At 47.4% G+C, this 16,387-nt stretch overlaps 1 protein-coding gene across 11 annotated transcripts in view; it reads left to right on the forward strand.

Annotated features, from left to right (window-relative positions):
- The window catches only part of DOCK7 (dedicator of cytokinesis 7), a 274,293-nt gene that overhangs the window by 53,479 nt on the left and 204,427 nt on the right, over positions 1–16,387 (forward strand). For all 11 annotated transcript variants that reach the window (XM_063939211.1, XM_063939203.1, XM_063939205.1 and 8 more), the window contains exons 8-11: positions 7,960–8,026; positions 9,327–9,476; positions 11,319–11,399; positions 13,053–13,218. In XM_063939211.1, coding sequence (XP_063795281.1) covers positions 7,960–8,026; positions 9,327–9,476; positions 11,319–11,399; positions 13,053–13,218 — 464 coding nt within the window. The remainder of the gene's footprint in view (positions 1–7,959; positions 8,027–9,326; positions 9,477–11,318; positions 11,400–13,052; positions 13,219–16,387) is intronic.

A 16,387-nucleotide genomic window follows, 5' to 3' on the forward strand; every position in this document is an offset into this window, starting at 1 on the left:
GCCACATCCTATGTAGGGGTGTGCTCTGTCTTTCACTTGGATTCTGGACTGCAGATATGCTATACCTCCTACGCTTCCTTCCATATTACCACCGTGTCTGGGAACGGCGAAGCAAATTTGCATATGCAGTCCCATATCTGCAATGCATACGCAGACATCAAGCACCATTAACACTTCTGGTTGGTCCATGCCAACTCAAAATAATGCGATTGCAGTCGCAACGGGTGCCATATTTCTCTATCGTCCTAAGTGGATGCTGGGGTTCCTGAAAGGACCATGGGGAATAGCGGCTCCGCAGGAGACAGGGCACAAAAGTAAAGCTTTTACAGGTCAGGTGGTGTGTACTGGCTCCTCCCCCTATGACCCTCCTCCAGACTCCAGTTAGATTTTTGTGCCCGGCCGAGAAGGGTGCAATTCTAGGTGGCTCTCCTAAAGAGCTGCTTAGAGAGTTTAGCTTAGGTTTTTTATTTTACAGTGATTCCTGCTGGCAACAGGATCACTGCAACGAGGGACAGAGGGGAGAAGAAGTGAACTCACCTGCGTGCAGGATGGATTGGCTTCTTGGCTACTGGACATGAAGCTCCAGAGGGACGATCACAGGTACAGCCTGGATGGTCACCGGAGCCACGCCGCCGGCCCCCTCACAGATGCTGAAGCAAGAAGAGGTCCAGAATCGGCGGCTGAAGACTCCTGCAGTCTTCTTAAGGTAGCGCACAGCACTGCAGCTGTGCGCCATTTTCCTCTCAGCACACTTCACACGGCAGTCACTGAGGGTGCAGGGCGCTGGGGGGGGGGCGCCCTGGGAGGCAAATGAAAACCTTTAAAAAGGCTAAAAATACCTCACATATAGCCCCAGAGGCTATATGGAGATATTTACCCCTGCCTAAATGTACTAAATAGCGGGAGACGAGCCCGCCGGAAAAGGGGCGGGGCCTATCTCCTCAGCACACGGCGCCATTTTCTGTCACAGCTCCGCTGGTCAGGAAGGCTCCCAGGTCTCTCCCCTGCACTGCACTACAGAAACAGGGTATAACAGAGAGGGGGGGCAAAATAAATGGCAATATATTAATATAAAAGCAGCTATAAGGGAGCACTTAATCATAAGGCTATCCCTGTCATATATAGCGCTTTTTGGTGTGTGCTGGCAGACTCTCCCTCTGTCTCCCCAAAGGGCTAGTGGGTCCTGTCTTCGTATAGAGCATTCCCTGTGTGTCTGCTGTGTGTCGGTACGTGTGTGTCGACATGTATGAGGACGTTATTGGTGTGGAGGCGGAGCAATTGCCAAATATGAGGATGTCACCTTCTAGGGGGTCGACACCAGAATGGATGCCTTTATTTGTGGAATTACGGGATAGCGTCAACTCGCTTAAGCAGTCGTTTGCCGACATGAGGCGGCCGGACACTCAATTAGTGCCTGTCCAGGCGCCTCAAACACCGTCAGGGGCTGTAAAACGCCCCTTGCCTCAGTCGGTCGACACAGACCCAGACACAGGCACTGATTCCGGTGGTGAAGGTGACGAATCAATCGTATTTTCCAGTAGGGCCACACGTTATATGATTTTGGCAATAAAGGAGATGTTACATTTAGCTGATACTACAGGTACCACTAAACAGGGTATTATGTGGGGTGTGAAAAAACTACCAGTAGTTTTTACCGAATCAGAAGAATTAAATGACGTGTGTGATGAAGCGTGGGGTGCCCCGATAAAAAACTGCTAATTTCAAAGAAGTTATTGGCTTTATACCCTTTCCCGCCAGAGGTTAGGGAGCGCTGGGAAACACCTCCTAGGGTGGACAAAGCGCTAACACGCTCATCAAAACAAGTGGCGTTACCCTCTCCTGAGACGGCCGCACTTAAAGATCCATCAGATAGGAGGATGGAAAATATCCAAAAAGGTATATACACACATGCAGGTGTTATACTACGACCAGCTATTGCGACTGCCTGGATGTGCAGTGCTGGGGTAGTTTGGTCAGAGTCCCTGATCGAAAATATTGATACCCTGGACAGGGACAATATTTTACTGTCGTTAGAACAAATAAAGGATGCATTTCTTTATATGCGTGATGCACAGAGAGATATCTGCACACTGGCATCACGGGTAAGTGCTATGTCCATTTCGGCCAGAAGAGCTTTATGGACACGACAGTGGACAGGCGATGCGTAGAGGAGTTATTTGGGGTCGGTCTATCGGATTTGGTGGCCACGGCTACGGCCGGGAAATCCACCTTTCTACCTCAAGTCACTCCCCAACTGAAAAAGGCACCGACCTTTCAACCGCAGCCCTTTCGTTCCTTTAAAAATAAGCGAGCAAAGGGCTATTCATATCTGCCACGAGGCAGAGGACGAGGGAAGAGACAGCAACAGGCAGCTCCTTCCCAGGAACAGAAGCCCTCCCCGGCTTCTACAAAAGCCTCAGCATGACGCTGGGGCTTCGCAAGCGGACTCGGGGGCGGTAGGCGGTCGTCTCAAGAATTACAGCGCGCAGTGGGCTCACTCGCAGGTAAATCCCTGGATCCTGCAGATAATATCTCAGGGGTACAGGTTGAAATTAGAGACAGAGCCACCTCGCCGTTTCCTGAAGTCTGCTTTACCAACGTCCCCCTCAGAAAGGGAGACGGTTTTGGAAGCCATTCACAAGCTGTATTCTCAGCAGGTGATAGTCAAGGTACCTCTTCTACAACAAGGGAAGGGGTATTATTCCACTCTTTTTGTGGTACCGAAGCCGGATGGCTCGGTAAGGCCTATTCTAAATCTGAAGTCCTTGAACCTGTACATAAAGAAGTTCAAGTTCAAGATGGAGTCACTCAGAGCAGTGATAGCGAACCTGGAAGAAGGGGACTTTATGGTATCCTTGGACATCAAGGATGCGTATCTCCACGTTCCAATTACCCCTCACACCAGGGGTACCTCAGGTTCGTTGTACAAAACTGTCACTATCAGTTTCAGACGCTGCCGTTTGGTTTGTCCACGGCACCTCGGGTCTTTACAAAGGTAATGGCCGAGATAATATTTCTTCTTCGAAGAAAAGGCGTATTAATTATCCCATACTTGGACGATCTCCTAATAAGGGCAAGGTCCAGAGAACAGCTAGAGATGGGTTTAGCACTATCTCAAGAGGTGCTAAAGCAGCACGGATGGATTCTGAATATTCCAAAATCCCAATTAATGCCGACAACTCGTCTGCTGTTCCTGGGGATGATTCTGGACACAGTTCAGAAAAAGGTTTTTCTTCCCGAAGAAAAAGCCAAGGAGTTATCTGACCTGGTCAGGAACCTCCTAAAACCAGGAAAGGTGTCTGTACATCAATGCACAAGAGTCCTGGGAAAAAATGGTAGCTTCTTACGAAGCAATCCCTTTCGGCAGATTCCATGCAAAGGGATCTGTTGGACAAATGGTCAGGGTCGCATCTTCAGATGCACCTGCGGATAACCCTGTCGCCGAGGACAAGGGTATCCCTTCTGTGGTGGTTGCAGGAGGCTCATCTATTGGAGGGCCGCAGATTCGGCATGCAGGATTGGATCCTGGTGACCACGGAGGCCAGCCTGAGAGGCTGGGGAGCAGTCACACAGGGAAGAAATTTCCAGGGAGTGTGGTCGAGCCTGAAAAAGTCTCTTCACATAAGCATTCTGGAACTAAGAGCAATCTACAATGCTCTAAGCCAGGCGGAACCTCTGCTTCAAGGAAGACCGGTGTTGATCCAGTCGGACAACATCACGGCAGTCGCCCATGTAAACAGACAGGGCGGCACAAGAAGCAGGAGGGCAATGGCAGAAGCTGCCAGGATCCTTCGCTGGGCGGAGAATCACGTGATAGCACTGTCAGCAGTATTCATCCCGGGCGTGGACAACTGGGAAGCAGACTTCCTCAGCAGACACGACCTTCACCCGGGAGAGTGGGGACTTCATCCAGAAGTTTTCCACATGCTATTAAACCGTTGGGTAAAACCAATGGTGGACATGATGGCGTCTCGCCTCAACAAAACACTGGACAGGTATTGCGCCAGGTCAAGAGATCCGCAGGCAATAGCTGTGGACGCGCTGGTAACACCTTGGGTGTACCAGTCGGTATATGTGTTTCCTCCTCTGCCTCTCATACCAAAGGTATTGAGGATTATACGGCAAAGAGGAGTAAGACTAGTGGCTCCGGATTGGCCAAGAAGGACTTGGTACCCGGAACTTCAAGAGATGGTCACGGACGATCCGTGGCCTCTACTTCTGAGAAGGGACCTGCTTCAGCAGGGTACTTGTCTTTTTCAAGACTTACCGCGGCTGCGTTTGACGGCATGGCGTTTGAATGCCAGATCCTAAAAGGAAAAGGCATTCCAGAAGAAGTCATTCCTACCTTGATAAAGGCAAGGAAGGAAGTCACCGCGAAGCATTATCGCCGTATTTGGCGAAAATATGTTGCGTGGTGCGAGCAGCGGAGTGCTCCGATGGAGGAATTTCAACTGGGTCGTTTTCCTACATTTCCTGCAATCAGGATTGTCTATGGGTCTCAAATTGGGATCTATTAAGGTTCAAATTTCGGCCCTATCAATATTCTTCCAAAAAGAATTGGCCTCAGTCCCTGAGGTCCAGATTTTTATCAAAGGAGTACTGCATATACAGCCTCCTGTGGTGCCTAAGGTGGCACCGTGGGATCTAAATGTAGTTTTAGATTTCCTCAAATCCAATTGGTTTGAACCACTAAAGAATGTGGATTTGAAATATCTCACATGGAAAGTGACTATGTTACTGGCCCTGGCTTCGGCCGGGAGAGTATCTGAACTGGCGGCTTTGTTTTATAAAAGCCCTTATTTAATTTTCCATTCGACATAGGGCAGAGCTGCGGACGCGTCCGCATTTTCTCCCTAAGGTGGTATCAGCGTTTCACCTGAACCAGCCTATTGTAGTGCCTGCGGCTACAGACGACTTGAAGGACTCCAAGTTGTTGGACGTTGTCAGAGCCTTAAAATATACATTTAAAGGACGGCTGGAGTCAGAAAATCTGACTCGCTGTTTATACTGTATGCACCCAACAAGTTGGGTGCACCTGCTTCTAAGCAGTCGATTGCTCGTTGGATTTGTAACAAAATTCAACTTGTACATTCTGTGGCAGGCCTGCCACAGCCTAAATCTGTTAAGGCCCATTCCGCAAGGAAGGTGGGCTCATCTTGGGCGGCTGCCCGAGGGGTCTCGGCATTACAACTCTGCCGAGCAGCTACGTGGTCAGGGGAGAACACGTTTGTAAATTTTTACAAATTTGATACCCTGGCAAAGGAGGACCTGGAGTTCTCTCATTCGGTGCTGCAGAGTCATCCGCACTCTCCCGCCCGTTTGGGAGCTTTGGTATAATCCCCATGGTCCTTTCAGGAACCCCAGCATCCACTTAGGACGATAGAGAAAATAAGAATTTACTTACCGATAATTCTATTTCTCGGAGTCCGTAGTGGATGCTGGGCGCCCATCCCAAGTGCGGATTATCTGCAATACTTGTACATAGTTATTGTTAACTAATTCGGGTTATTGTTTAGGAAGCCATCTTTCAGAGGCTCCTCTGTTATCATACTGTTAACTGGGTTTAGATCACAAGTTGTACGGTGTGATTGGTGTGGCTGGTATGAGTCTTACCCGGGATTCAAAATCCTCCCTTATTGTGTACGCTCGTCCGGGCACAGTACCTAACTGGAGTCTGGAGGAGGGTCATAGGGGGAGGAGCCAGTACACACCACCTGACCTGTAAAAGCTTTACTTTTGTGCCCTGTCTCCTGCGGAGCCGCTATTCCCCATGGTCCTTTCAGGAACCCCAGCATCCACTACGGACTCCGAGAAATAGAATTATCGGTAAGTAAATTCTTATTTTTTCATTACAGCTGACGTCTGATACACGCCCCGAAAATGCGCGTGCGTTTTCCCAACCACTCCCCACATACGCCGCATTGCCTCCCACAAACTGTCACTTCCTGTCAATCACTTTGCGTTCGCATTTTACTGGGCATGCGATTGCAAAGCAATCACACTTTGGCTTTCGTGCACGCGGAATGCGTTCGCAGTGCATGCGCAGTCTGCCGATAATCACCCGATTTTGTGTTTTCCTTACTGAATTAGGCCTAATGTTAACTAATGCAATACATTGAAATGACCACAAGAGGGAGCAACACAGCTTTGTGTACTGTATGATGGGGGTAATTCCAAGTTGATCGCAGCAGGAAACTTTTTAGCAGTTGGGCAAAACCATGGTGGTCATTCCGAGTTGTTCGCTCGCAAGCTGCTTTTAGCAGCATTGCACACGCTAAGCCGCCACCCTCTGGGAGTGAATCTTAGCATCTTAAAATTGCGAACGAAAGATTCGTAATATTGCGATAAGACATCTCTGTGCAGTTTCTGAGTAGCTCGAGACTTACTCTGCCAGTGCGATCAGTGCAGTGCTTGTCGTTCCTGGTTTGACGTCACAAACACACCCAGCGTTCGGCCAGACACTCCCCCGTTTCTTCAGCCACTCCTGCGTTTTTTCCGGAAACGGTAGCGTTTCTCCCCACACGCCCATAAAACGCTGTGTTTCCGCCCAGTAACACCCACTTTCTGTTAATCACATTACGATCGCCTGAACAATGAAAAAGCCGTGAGTAAAATTCCTAACTTCTTAGCAAATGTACTTGGCGCAGTCGCAGTGCGAACATTGCGCATGCGCACTAAGCGGAAAATCGCTGCAATGCGATGAAATTTACCGAGCGAACAACTCGGAATGACCCCCCATGTGCACTGCAGGTGGGGCAGATGTAACATGTGCAGAGAGAGTTAGATTTGGGTGGGGTGTGTTCAATCTGCAATCTAAATTGCAGTGTAAAAATAAAGCAGCCAGTATTTATCCTGCACAGAACAAAATAATCCACCCAAATCTAACTCTCTCTGCACATGTTATATCTGCCCCCCCTGCAGTGCACATGGTATTGCCCAACTGCTAACAAATTTCCTGCTGCGATCAACTCAGAATAAGGCCCGATGTTTCCAATGTAGGGAAATGTATCTATTTTCATTACGTATTTCTATAAAATAGGAAACAATTCAGTGTTTTTGAGGTTTAAACAATAATTTTAATAGGTTTGCAACATTATTAAATTTATCAGCCAATTTCAGTCTCCTTTTTGTTCCCAATATCAGATTGTATATATGAATTTCCAATTACAGCTCAGAATGACAGAATAATTATACTCTCTAGTTTCATGGAGAATATTACTATAACCTAATTTTCCACAGTGACTCTGTAGTGGGGGTGCCCACCAGACCTTTGCTATTGAGATTAAAGGGATAATTCAGACCCGATCGCTAGGCTGCGATTTCGTACAGTGGGCACTCAGGTCTAAACTGCGCATGCGTATGCACCGCAATGCGCAGACGCGTCGCACGGGTACAAAGCGTATTGCCGCTCAGCGATGGGTTTGTGCGACGGATCCGTTCGCACGGGTGTTCGCAAGGAAATTGACAGAAAGAGGGCGTTTCTGGGTGTCAACTGACTGCTTTCTGGGAGTGGTTAGAAAAACGCAGGCGTGTCCAAGCGTTTGCAGGGAGGATTCCTGACGTAATTTCCGGTCCGGGACAGGCTGATGTGATCGCAGCGGCTGAGTAAGTCCTGGGCTGCGCAGAGACTGCACAAAATCTGTTTGTACAGCTCTGCTACACATGCGTTTGCACACTTGCACAGTTAAAATACACTTCTCCTGTAGGTGGCGACTATCTGATCGCAGCAGAGCAAAAATCACCTGCTAGCAATCAGGTCTGAATTAGGTCCTTAGAAAACTTTTTTTGTAAAGCAAATAAAAACTATTACTTTAAAGAACTTTCAATTTACAGGTACATGTGGGCTAGATGATTTCATTAGCTGTAAATGTCAGTACACAAACAACAAACCTATGGTAGCATCTGTATAAGCTGTCATAGTGACCTTCTGAGTCCTTTTTTTTTGTGTTTTACTTTTAGATTCGAAATAGAAATTGAACCAATATTTGCGAGTTTGGCTTTATATGATGCCAAGGAAAAGAAAAAGGTGAGTGAAGGAGGCGGAGCTTATTTTCGGGCTGCGCCAGATCATGAACAACTGGGTTTGAAATTTGTGAAATTATCTTACTCATCAGTAACTCATTACTGCACTTATGTTGTTGCCAGACAAGCTGATTCTTTTTGCAGCTGCACAGGGCTGCGTACAACAGTCAGCGAGGCCAGTGCGAGATTTGGGCGCGAGTGGGGCGAGTTGGGGTGTCATTGCCGGTGTTTATACACTGTTGCAACAGCAACTCTCCCTCTTTGCCCCTAAATGAACTGACCCATAATTTGAATGACATTAATATAAAACTGAGCCTGGATTATTACGGTACGCTTCATTATAGTACAGATGAGTCCTAGCTCATCTCCTGCTAGTTGTTAGTTGTTGCAAGCGCGGGACTAGTTTGCATGCAGCCATGCGCACGCACCTGCAATATATAGGATCGCATGGGTGTGTATGCTCCTGCGTTAGGGTCGCACGCGGGCGCTGCAAGTCACAGTCGTGATGTGGCTGCACGTGAGCCCTGTTTATGGCAACGATGACTGCAGACACATCTGTGTGTACCGCGAGATATAGTTAATATCAGCGGTGGCTCGTAACCAGTCTTGCTGGATCTGCAGTCCCCTTCTCCTCCCTGCCTCCCGGTGATTGATGTCTGAGGTCACTGGGAGGTAGGGCTTAGGTCCAGTGACAGCAAGGGGTGGGGCTTATGTCAAGGGGCAGGGCTTATCTCCAGCGCTGCTACTAAGGCTGGCTTCCATGGACTGCATCAGTTGCAGCCCATAGAAGCCAGATAGGACTGACCTTTATAGCAGGGGAGTTCCTTCCTATGGGAAGTGCGCTGTCTGCTATAGCAGGCGGACTGACAGTCCCAGGGGAAGAAAACCCCTCCCCCTGGGTCGGTCTGTCTGTCTGTGATTAGCATAGAGCACTGCCAATGGGAAATCACTACGAATGCTAAGCAGGTGGCACTGGTTAATATCATTATTCATCAAGAGATTAATTTCCTTTTTATATAAGACATCCCATTAATAGCAAAAATTCAATTTACTCAGATATTCTAGTTCATATTTTCATTTCTGTTGCTGTTTTGCTGTGTATTGTATTATTTATATCCGGTTAGTAGTGATGGCGATTTCTCAGCATTCATGTACTAGCAATGACTTAGCTTCCTGGTGGAAAGTGACAGCACCGATCTGTAGCCGGAATCATTACCCAGAGGATGGATGTGTGCCTCATGCATTATGTAGTAAGGAACACGACCATGAAGATTACTATTATGGTAATTCTGTTTTTTCTGTAGATTTCAGAAAACTTCTACTTTGATCTGAACTCGGAGCAGATAAAAGGAATGCTGCATCCTTACGTCACCTCGGCGGCGATCAGCACGCTGGCCAGATCCGCCATATTCTCAATCACGTATCCTTCCCAAGACGTCTTCCTGGTGATTAAAGTGAGTGCACGTATGTAAATATAGACTGGCGACTGCTTTCTTCCAGGTATACAGATGTGTTATCATACACCTAGCATCTATACAATGTGAGATGCCCTAGTGCAACTGAGACGCTCCGTGAGGTTTAACGTATCATTCTTCTATAAATTGGCATCACAGGCGCAGCAAGGCAAAAAGTGTACTAGAAACTTTGGGCTGCGGCTTTAACCGCATAGTAACACCTACAAGGTCGCAGAAGAAGTGCAACGGAACTTGGAATGAGAATAAGCCTCGTCGGCTGCATTGCAGCACTTCCTATACAGATTCAGATTCCGTTGCGCTCAGATGTACAAATGTCGCACAGCAAACCGATCGGCAGTTTAGTTGCTTCCAGATTTATTTATGCAATAAGAAGCAGATTTTGAGTGAAAAAGACGCTCAGCGCGGCCAAGTCGCCTGGGACCTGACTGACGCACAGACAATTTGCCGTAACTTCAGCAACTGTGTATGTGACACATCTGTAGACCGCAAAGGTCTGGCCATTTGTTTATCCACGTATATGCATAAATCGGTCTAGCATTGCAGTATATTTGTCACTTTTGAAAATCTCTTTAAAACTCATCATATTACAATATATTGCATTTCAAATAAATCTGTATATTTAGTTTTTGGGGTGAACTTGAAGGTCTTTCCAATCATTGACACTCATGCCTGTAAGCTAGAGGTGGACAGCCTGCAGCACTTACAGCTGCTGTGGCACTACAGGCCCCAGCATACTCTACCAGTTGAAGGCCTTAAGCTGGAACGGCAGCTGGGACTTGTAGTACCGCTAGAGATCCACAATTTGACTATGCTGTAAACATGTACAAGTCAGGGGCTAGCAGGGTATACTGAGGTTTGTAGTCCCACGACTGACAAAGCAGAGTATTCCTAAACCCACGGTAATCTATCCACATGTCACTCTACTAATAAAAGGGAGAGACTATGAGAAAATCCGGTCAGAATATTACATTTTACATTCTTTAATGAAGCAAATTGTGAGATACAATTGTATTTAGTTTTACCCAGAATATTTGGAAATGTTGATTCCACGGTCTGTTTATGGCTTCTGTACATACAGTGGAATATACAAGCTGTAAAACATATACCTGTATATGTTCTCACTCTGTGGGTAACAGGGAGATGTGACTGGTCACCGCATTACCACAATAGTGACTGTGAGCAGTATCCCAGTTACGTGTGAATAACACTCTCTATTGGGAGTACTACCCATCTTTTCTTCTTCAGGGTCCATAAGCATCCACAGGGATGACCTTGGGGTATGATGGTGGCGACCAGGATCAGTCACCGAACAGTTAAACTTTTCAAGCTCCCAAGAGGTCCTTCTCCCTCGTACCCCGCCCACACATCAGGCTACTGAGTCCCCTGGCATACTGCTTGAGGTCCTTTCTCTACGTGAGCGTGCTGCAGACCGGGGCACTTGTCTGACAGGAATGTACAGGTGCGAGAGTGTATCCTGAGCTGTGGGTTGGGCGCCAAGCCCCCCCCCCCGCCTCTGCTTTGTACCGCTGCACTGGATGCACCACCCTCAGTCCAGCCCTGAGTATAGGAGCCTTATTTAGTATAGATTGATAATGGATAAATCTAATGTGCAGAAGTCCATATTCTGCTGCATTCTCTTGGCATAGGCTGCCCATTCAGTTGATTAGGGGGTCACATTTGGCATTAATAATTAGCACTTTATCAGCAGGACATAGGGAGAACTGGCAGAGTTGTCATCAGTTGGATGTTGCTGTAGATAACTGGATTATGTTCTGATGCTCAGAATTATTTCCTGTTTTACATCATTTTGTGTGTTTCCAGCTGGAAAAGGTTCTGCAGCAGGGCGACATCGGGGAGTGCGCAGAACCCTACATGATCTATAAGGAGGCGGATACAGCAAAAGTGAGTGGTGATGTTGTCATTATCCTTTATTTTTAAATGGAGCACAAGGGTTCCATAGTGCGGTACAAAGGCAAGATTACAAAAGTGACCACAACACCTGGAGTGCCTTGGTGATGCAGCGGATTTTCATCACGCAATAGCGTATAGCGTGGGGGTAATTCAGACCTGATCGCAGCAGCAAATTTGTTAGTAGTTGGGCATAACCATGTGCACTGCAGGGGGGCAGTTGTAACATGTGCAGAGAGAGTTAGATTTGGGTGGGTTATATTGTTTCTGTGCAGGGTAAATACTGGCTGCTTTATTTTTACTCTGCAATTTAGATTTCAGTTTGAAAACACCCCACCCAAATCTAACTCTCTGCACATGTTACATCTGCCCCCCCTGCAGTGCACATGGTTTTGCTCAACTGCTAACAAATTTGCTGCTGCGATCAACCCTGAATTAGGCCCAGTGTACATAAACCTATAACAATGACTCTTACAAATCCTACAATTCTGCGTGGTGTAATATAGAACAGAATCTTGTAGCACTCTCGCATATTCTGTGTGTATAAAATTCTCCGCAACATGACAGAACTTGGCCGACTGATCCCAAAAAATCGATTTATTTATGAATGTGAAGAATTTGGATAAATGCCAAGTAGGGTCTGGTGTGGACGGGTGTGGTTCATCAAATCGACAGTGTCTAGGTCGACAATGTTTAGGTCGACCACTATTGGTCGACATGGATGGAAGGTCGACAGGGTTTCTATGTCGACATGTGCTAGGTCGACAGGTCTAAAGGTCGACATGAGGATTTTTTTTTTTTTGGTGTCGTTTTCTTCGTAGAGTGACCGGGATCCCAAATTAGTGCACCGCGTCCCCTCGCATGGCTCGCTTCGCTCGCCATGCTTCGGGCATGGTGCCTTCGCTCCGCTACCGCTTCGCTCGGCACACTTTACCGTTCCAATCGTAGTCCACGTGGATCGTTAAGTATGAAAAAATTCAAAAAAAGAAAAAAAAATGTGAAAAACTCATGTCGACCTTTAGACCTGTCGACCTAGCACATGTCGACCTTCCATCCATGTCGACCTAGTGACTGTCGACCTATAGTGGTCGACCTAAACATTGTCGACCTAGACACTGTCGATCTTCAGACCGGATCCCGGTGTGGACTTCCCCTTACTAATCTATTTTAACATAAAGTTAAAGGGATTTTATCTAGCTCGAAGTAACAGGCTTTTATTATATTGTTTTAATATCTAAACTGCCTAGTATTCTGTCTTACACTGTATAACATGCATATATTTATTTCTATTATTGGCTTGCAGTCTCATAGGTAACCGAAACTAAGCCTGTTTAGAGGTGGTTGTAAATGATTTAAGAGCAAGCAGAACTTGCAGTTATAATTAATTTATTTAGCTGGCTTTCCTAAGTAAGCATCTGTTTTAACCTGTCGGGTACAACCTCTAGAGGTTTGTGTTGGAGTGAGGAGGAAATACACCATTACTCTTCGCTTTTTAACTAATTAGGTAAAAGTCGGGCTAAGGCTGGGCAGTGTATTCGTCTTCAAAAATGTTTGGCTTTAGTTGTCCTATGATTGTATGTTTAGTTTAATTGGTGCACGGGCACCAGAAGTATATTCTAGCACCAAGGATGATTCCTTGTTTTGTAGAACAAGGAGAAGTTGGAAAAGCTGCGCAGCCAAGGAGAGCAGTTCTGCCAGAGGCTGGGGAGGTATCGCATGCCCTTTGCATGGACTGCAATTCATCTGATGAACATCGTGAGCAGCGCCGGAAGCCTGGAGCGGGATTCCAACGAGTTAGAAATAGGACCTGGAGGTATTACACTGGCATTTTTATACCTGTCTGTGGAAAGGTTGTCGGAGGTGGGAATTGTTTTAAAGACCATCTATTATTAAGAGCACCGCCTAGTCTTACTGAACTTTAGGTTGTTTATTGCTCTGTTTCTCTATCGTCCTAAGTGGATGCTGGGGTTCCTGAAAGGACCATGGGGAATAGCGGCTCCGCAGGAGACAGGGCACAAAAAAGTAAAGCTTTACTAGGTCAGGTGGTGTGCACTGGCTCCTCCCCCTATGACCCTCCTCCAGACTCCAGTTAGATTTTGTGCCCGAACGAGAAGGGTGCAATCTAGGTGGCTCTCCTAAAGAGCTGCTTAGAGAAAGTTTAGTTTAGGTTTTTTTCTTTACAGTGAGTCCTGCTGGCAACAGGATCACTGCAACGTGGGACTTAGGGGGAAAGTAGTAAACTCACCTGCATGCAGAGTGGATTTGCTGCTTGGCTACTGGACACCATTAGCTCCAGAGGGATCGAACACAGGCCCAGCCGTGGAGTCCGGTCCCGGAGCCGCGCCGCCGACCCCCTTGCAGATGCTGAAGCGTGAAGAGGTCCGGAAACCGGCGGCTGAAGACTCCTCAGTCTTCATAAGGTAGCGCACAGCACTGCAGCTGTGCGCCATTTTCCTCTCAGCACACTTCACTGGGCAGTCACTGAGGGTGCAGAGCGCTGGGGGGGGGCGCTCTGAGAGGCAAATATAAACCTTATACAAGGCTAAAAATACCTCACATATAGCCCATAGGGGCTATATGGAGATATTTAACCCCTGCCTGACTGGAAAAATAGCGGGAGAAGAACCCGCCGAAAAAGGGGCGGGGCCTATCTCCTCAGCACACGGCGCCATTTTCTGTCACAGCTCCGCTGGTCAGAACGGCTCCCAGGTCTCTCCCCTGCACTGCACTACAGAAACAGGGTAAAACAGAGAGGGGGGGCACATTAATGGCTATATATATATATATTAAAGCAGCTATAAGGGAGCACTTAATATAAGGATATCCCTTGTATATATAGCGCTTTGTGGTGTGTGCTGGCAGACTCTCCCTCTGTCTCCCCAAAAGGGCTAGTGGGTCCTGTCTTCATTAGAGCATTCCCTGTGAGTTTGCGGTGTGTGTCGGTACGTGGTGTCGACATGTATGAGGACGATATTGGTGTGGAGGCGGAGCAATTGCCAAATATGCAGATGTCACCCCCCAGGGGGTCGACACCAGAATGGATGCCTTTATTTGTGGAATTACGTGATGGTTTATCTTCCCTTAAACAGTCAGTTGAGGACATGAGGCGGCCGGACAATCAATTAATGCCTGTCCAGGCGCCTCAAACACCGTCAGGGGCTGTAAAACGCCCTTTGCCTCAGTCGGTCGACACAGACCCAGACACGGGCACTGATTCCAGTGACGACGGTAGAAATTCAAACGTATTTTCCAGTAGGGCCACACGTTATATGATTTTGGCAATGAAGGAGACGTTACATTTAGCTGATACTACAGATACCGTAAAACAGGGTATTATGTATGGTGTGAAAAAACTACAAACAGTTTTTCCTGAATCAGAAGAATTAAATGACGTGTGTGATGAAGCGTGGGTTGCTCCTGATAAAAAGTTGATAATTTCAAAAAAGTTATTGGCATTATACCCTTTCCCGCCAGAGGTTAGGGCGCGCTGGGAAACACCCCCTAAGGTGGACAAGGCGCTCACACGCTTATCCAAACAAGTGGCGTTACCCTCTCCTGAGACGGCCGCACTTAAGGATCCATCAGATAGAAAGATGGAAGTTATTCAAAAGAATATATACACACATGCAGGTGTTATACTACGACCAGCTATAGCAACTGCCTGGATGTGCAGTGCTGGAGTAGTTTGGTCAGAATCCCTGATTGAAAATATTGATACCCTAGATAGGGACAATGTTTTACTGTCGTTAGAACAAATAAAGGATGCATTTATCTATATGCGTGATGCACAGAGGGATATTTGCACACTGGCATCTCGGGTGAGTGCTATGTCCATTTCAGCCAGAAGAGCCTTATGGACACGACAGTGGACAGGCGATGCGGATTCAAAACGTCACATGGAGGTTTTGCCGTATAAAGGGGAGGAGTTATTTGGAGTTGGTCTATCAGACTTGGTGGCCACGGCTACTGCCGGGAAATCCACTTTTTTACCTCAAGTCACTCCCCAACAGAGAAAGGCACCGACCTTTCAACCGCAGCCTTTTCGCTCCTACAAAAATAAGAGAGCAAAGGGCTTGTCGTACCTGCCACGAGGCAGAGGAAGAGGGAAGAGACACCAACAGGCAGCTCCTTCCCAGGAACAGAAGCCCTCCCCGGCTCCTGCAAAAACCTCAGCATGACGCTGGGGCCTCTCAAGCGGACTCGGGGACAGTGGGGGGCCGTCTCAAAAATTACAGCGCGCAGTGGGCTCACTCGCAGGTAGACCCCTGGATCCTGCAGATAATATCTCAGGGGTACAGGTTGGAATTAGAGACGGATCCTCCTCATCGTTTCCTGAAGTCTGCCTTACCAACCGTCTCTTCCGAAAGGGAGAGGGTGTTGGAAGCCATTCACAAGCTGTACGCTCAGCAGGTGATAGTCAAAGTACCCCTATTACAACAAGGAAAGGGGTATTATTCCACTCTATTTGTGGTACCGAAGCCGGATGGCTCGGTAAGGCCTATTCTAAATCTGAAGTCCTTGAACCTCTACATAAAAAAGTTCAAGTTCAAGATGGAGTCACTCAGAGCAGTGATAGCGAACCTGGAAGAAGGGGACTTTATGGTATCCTTGGACATCAAGGATGCGTATCTACACGTTCCGATTTACCCCGCACACCAGGGGTACCTCAGGTTCATTGTTCAAAACTGTCACTATCAGTTTCAGACGCTGCCGTTCGGATTGTCCACGGCGCCTCGGGTCTTTACCAAGGTAATGGCCGAGATGATGATTCTTCTTCGAAGAAAAGGCGTATTAGTTATCCCATACTTGGACGATCTCCTAATAAGGGCAAGGTCCAGAGAACAGCTGGAGACAGCTTTAGCACTATCTCAAGAGGTGCTAAGACAACACGGGTGGATTCTGAATATTCCAAAATCCCATTTAATCCCGACAACTCGTCTGCTGTTCCTAGGAATGATTCTGGACACGGTTCAGAAAAAGGT

Source organism: Pseudophryne corroboree, chromosome 9 (assembly GCF_028390025.1).
Source record: "Pseudophryne corroboree isolate aPseCor3 chromosome 9, aPseCor3.hap2, whole genome shotgun sequence".
Taxonomy (NCBI): domain Eukaryota; kingdom Metazoa; phylum Chordata; class Amphibia; order Anura; family Myobatrachidae; genus Pseudophryne; species Pseudophryne corroboree.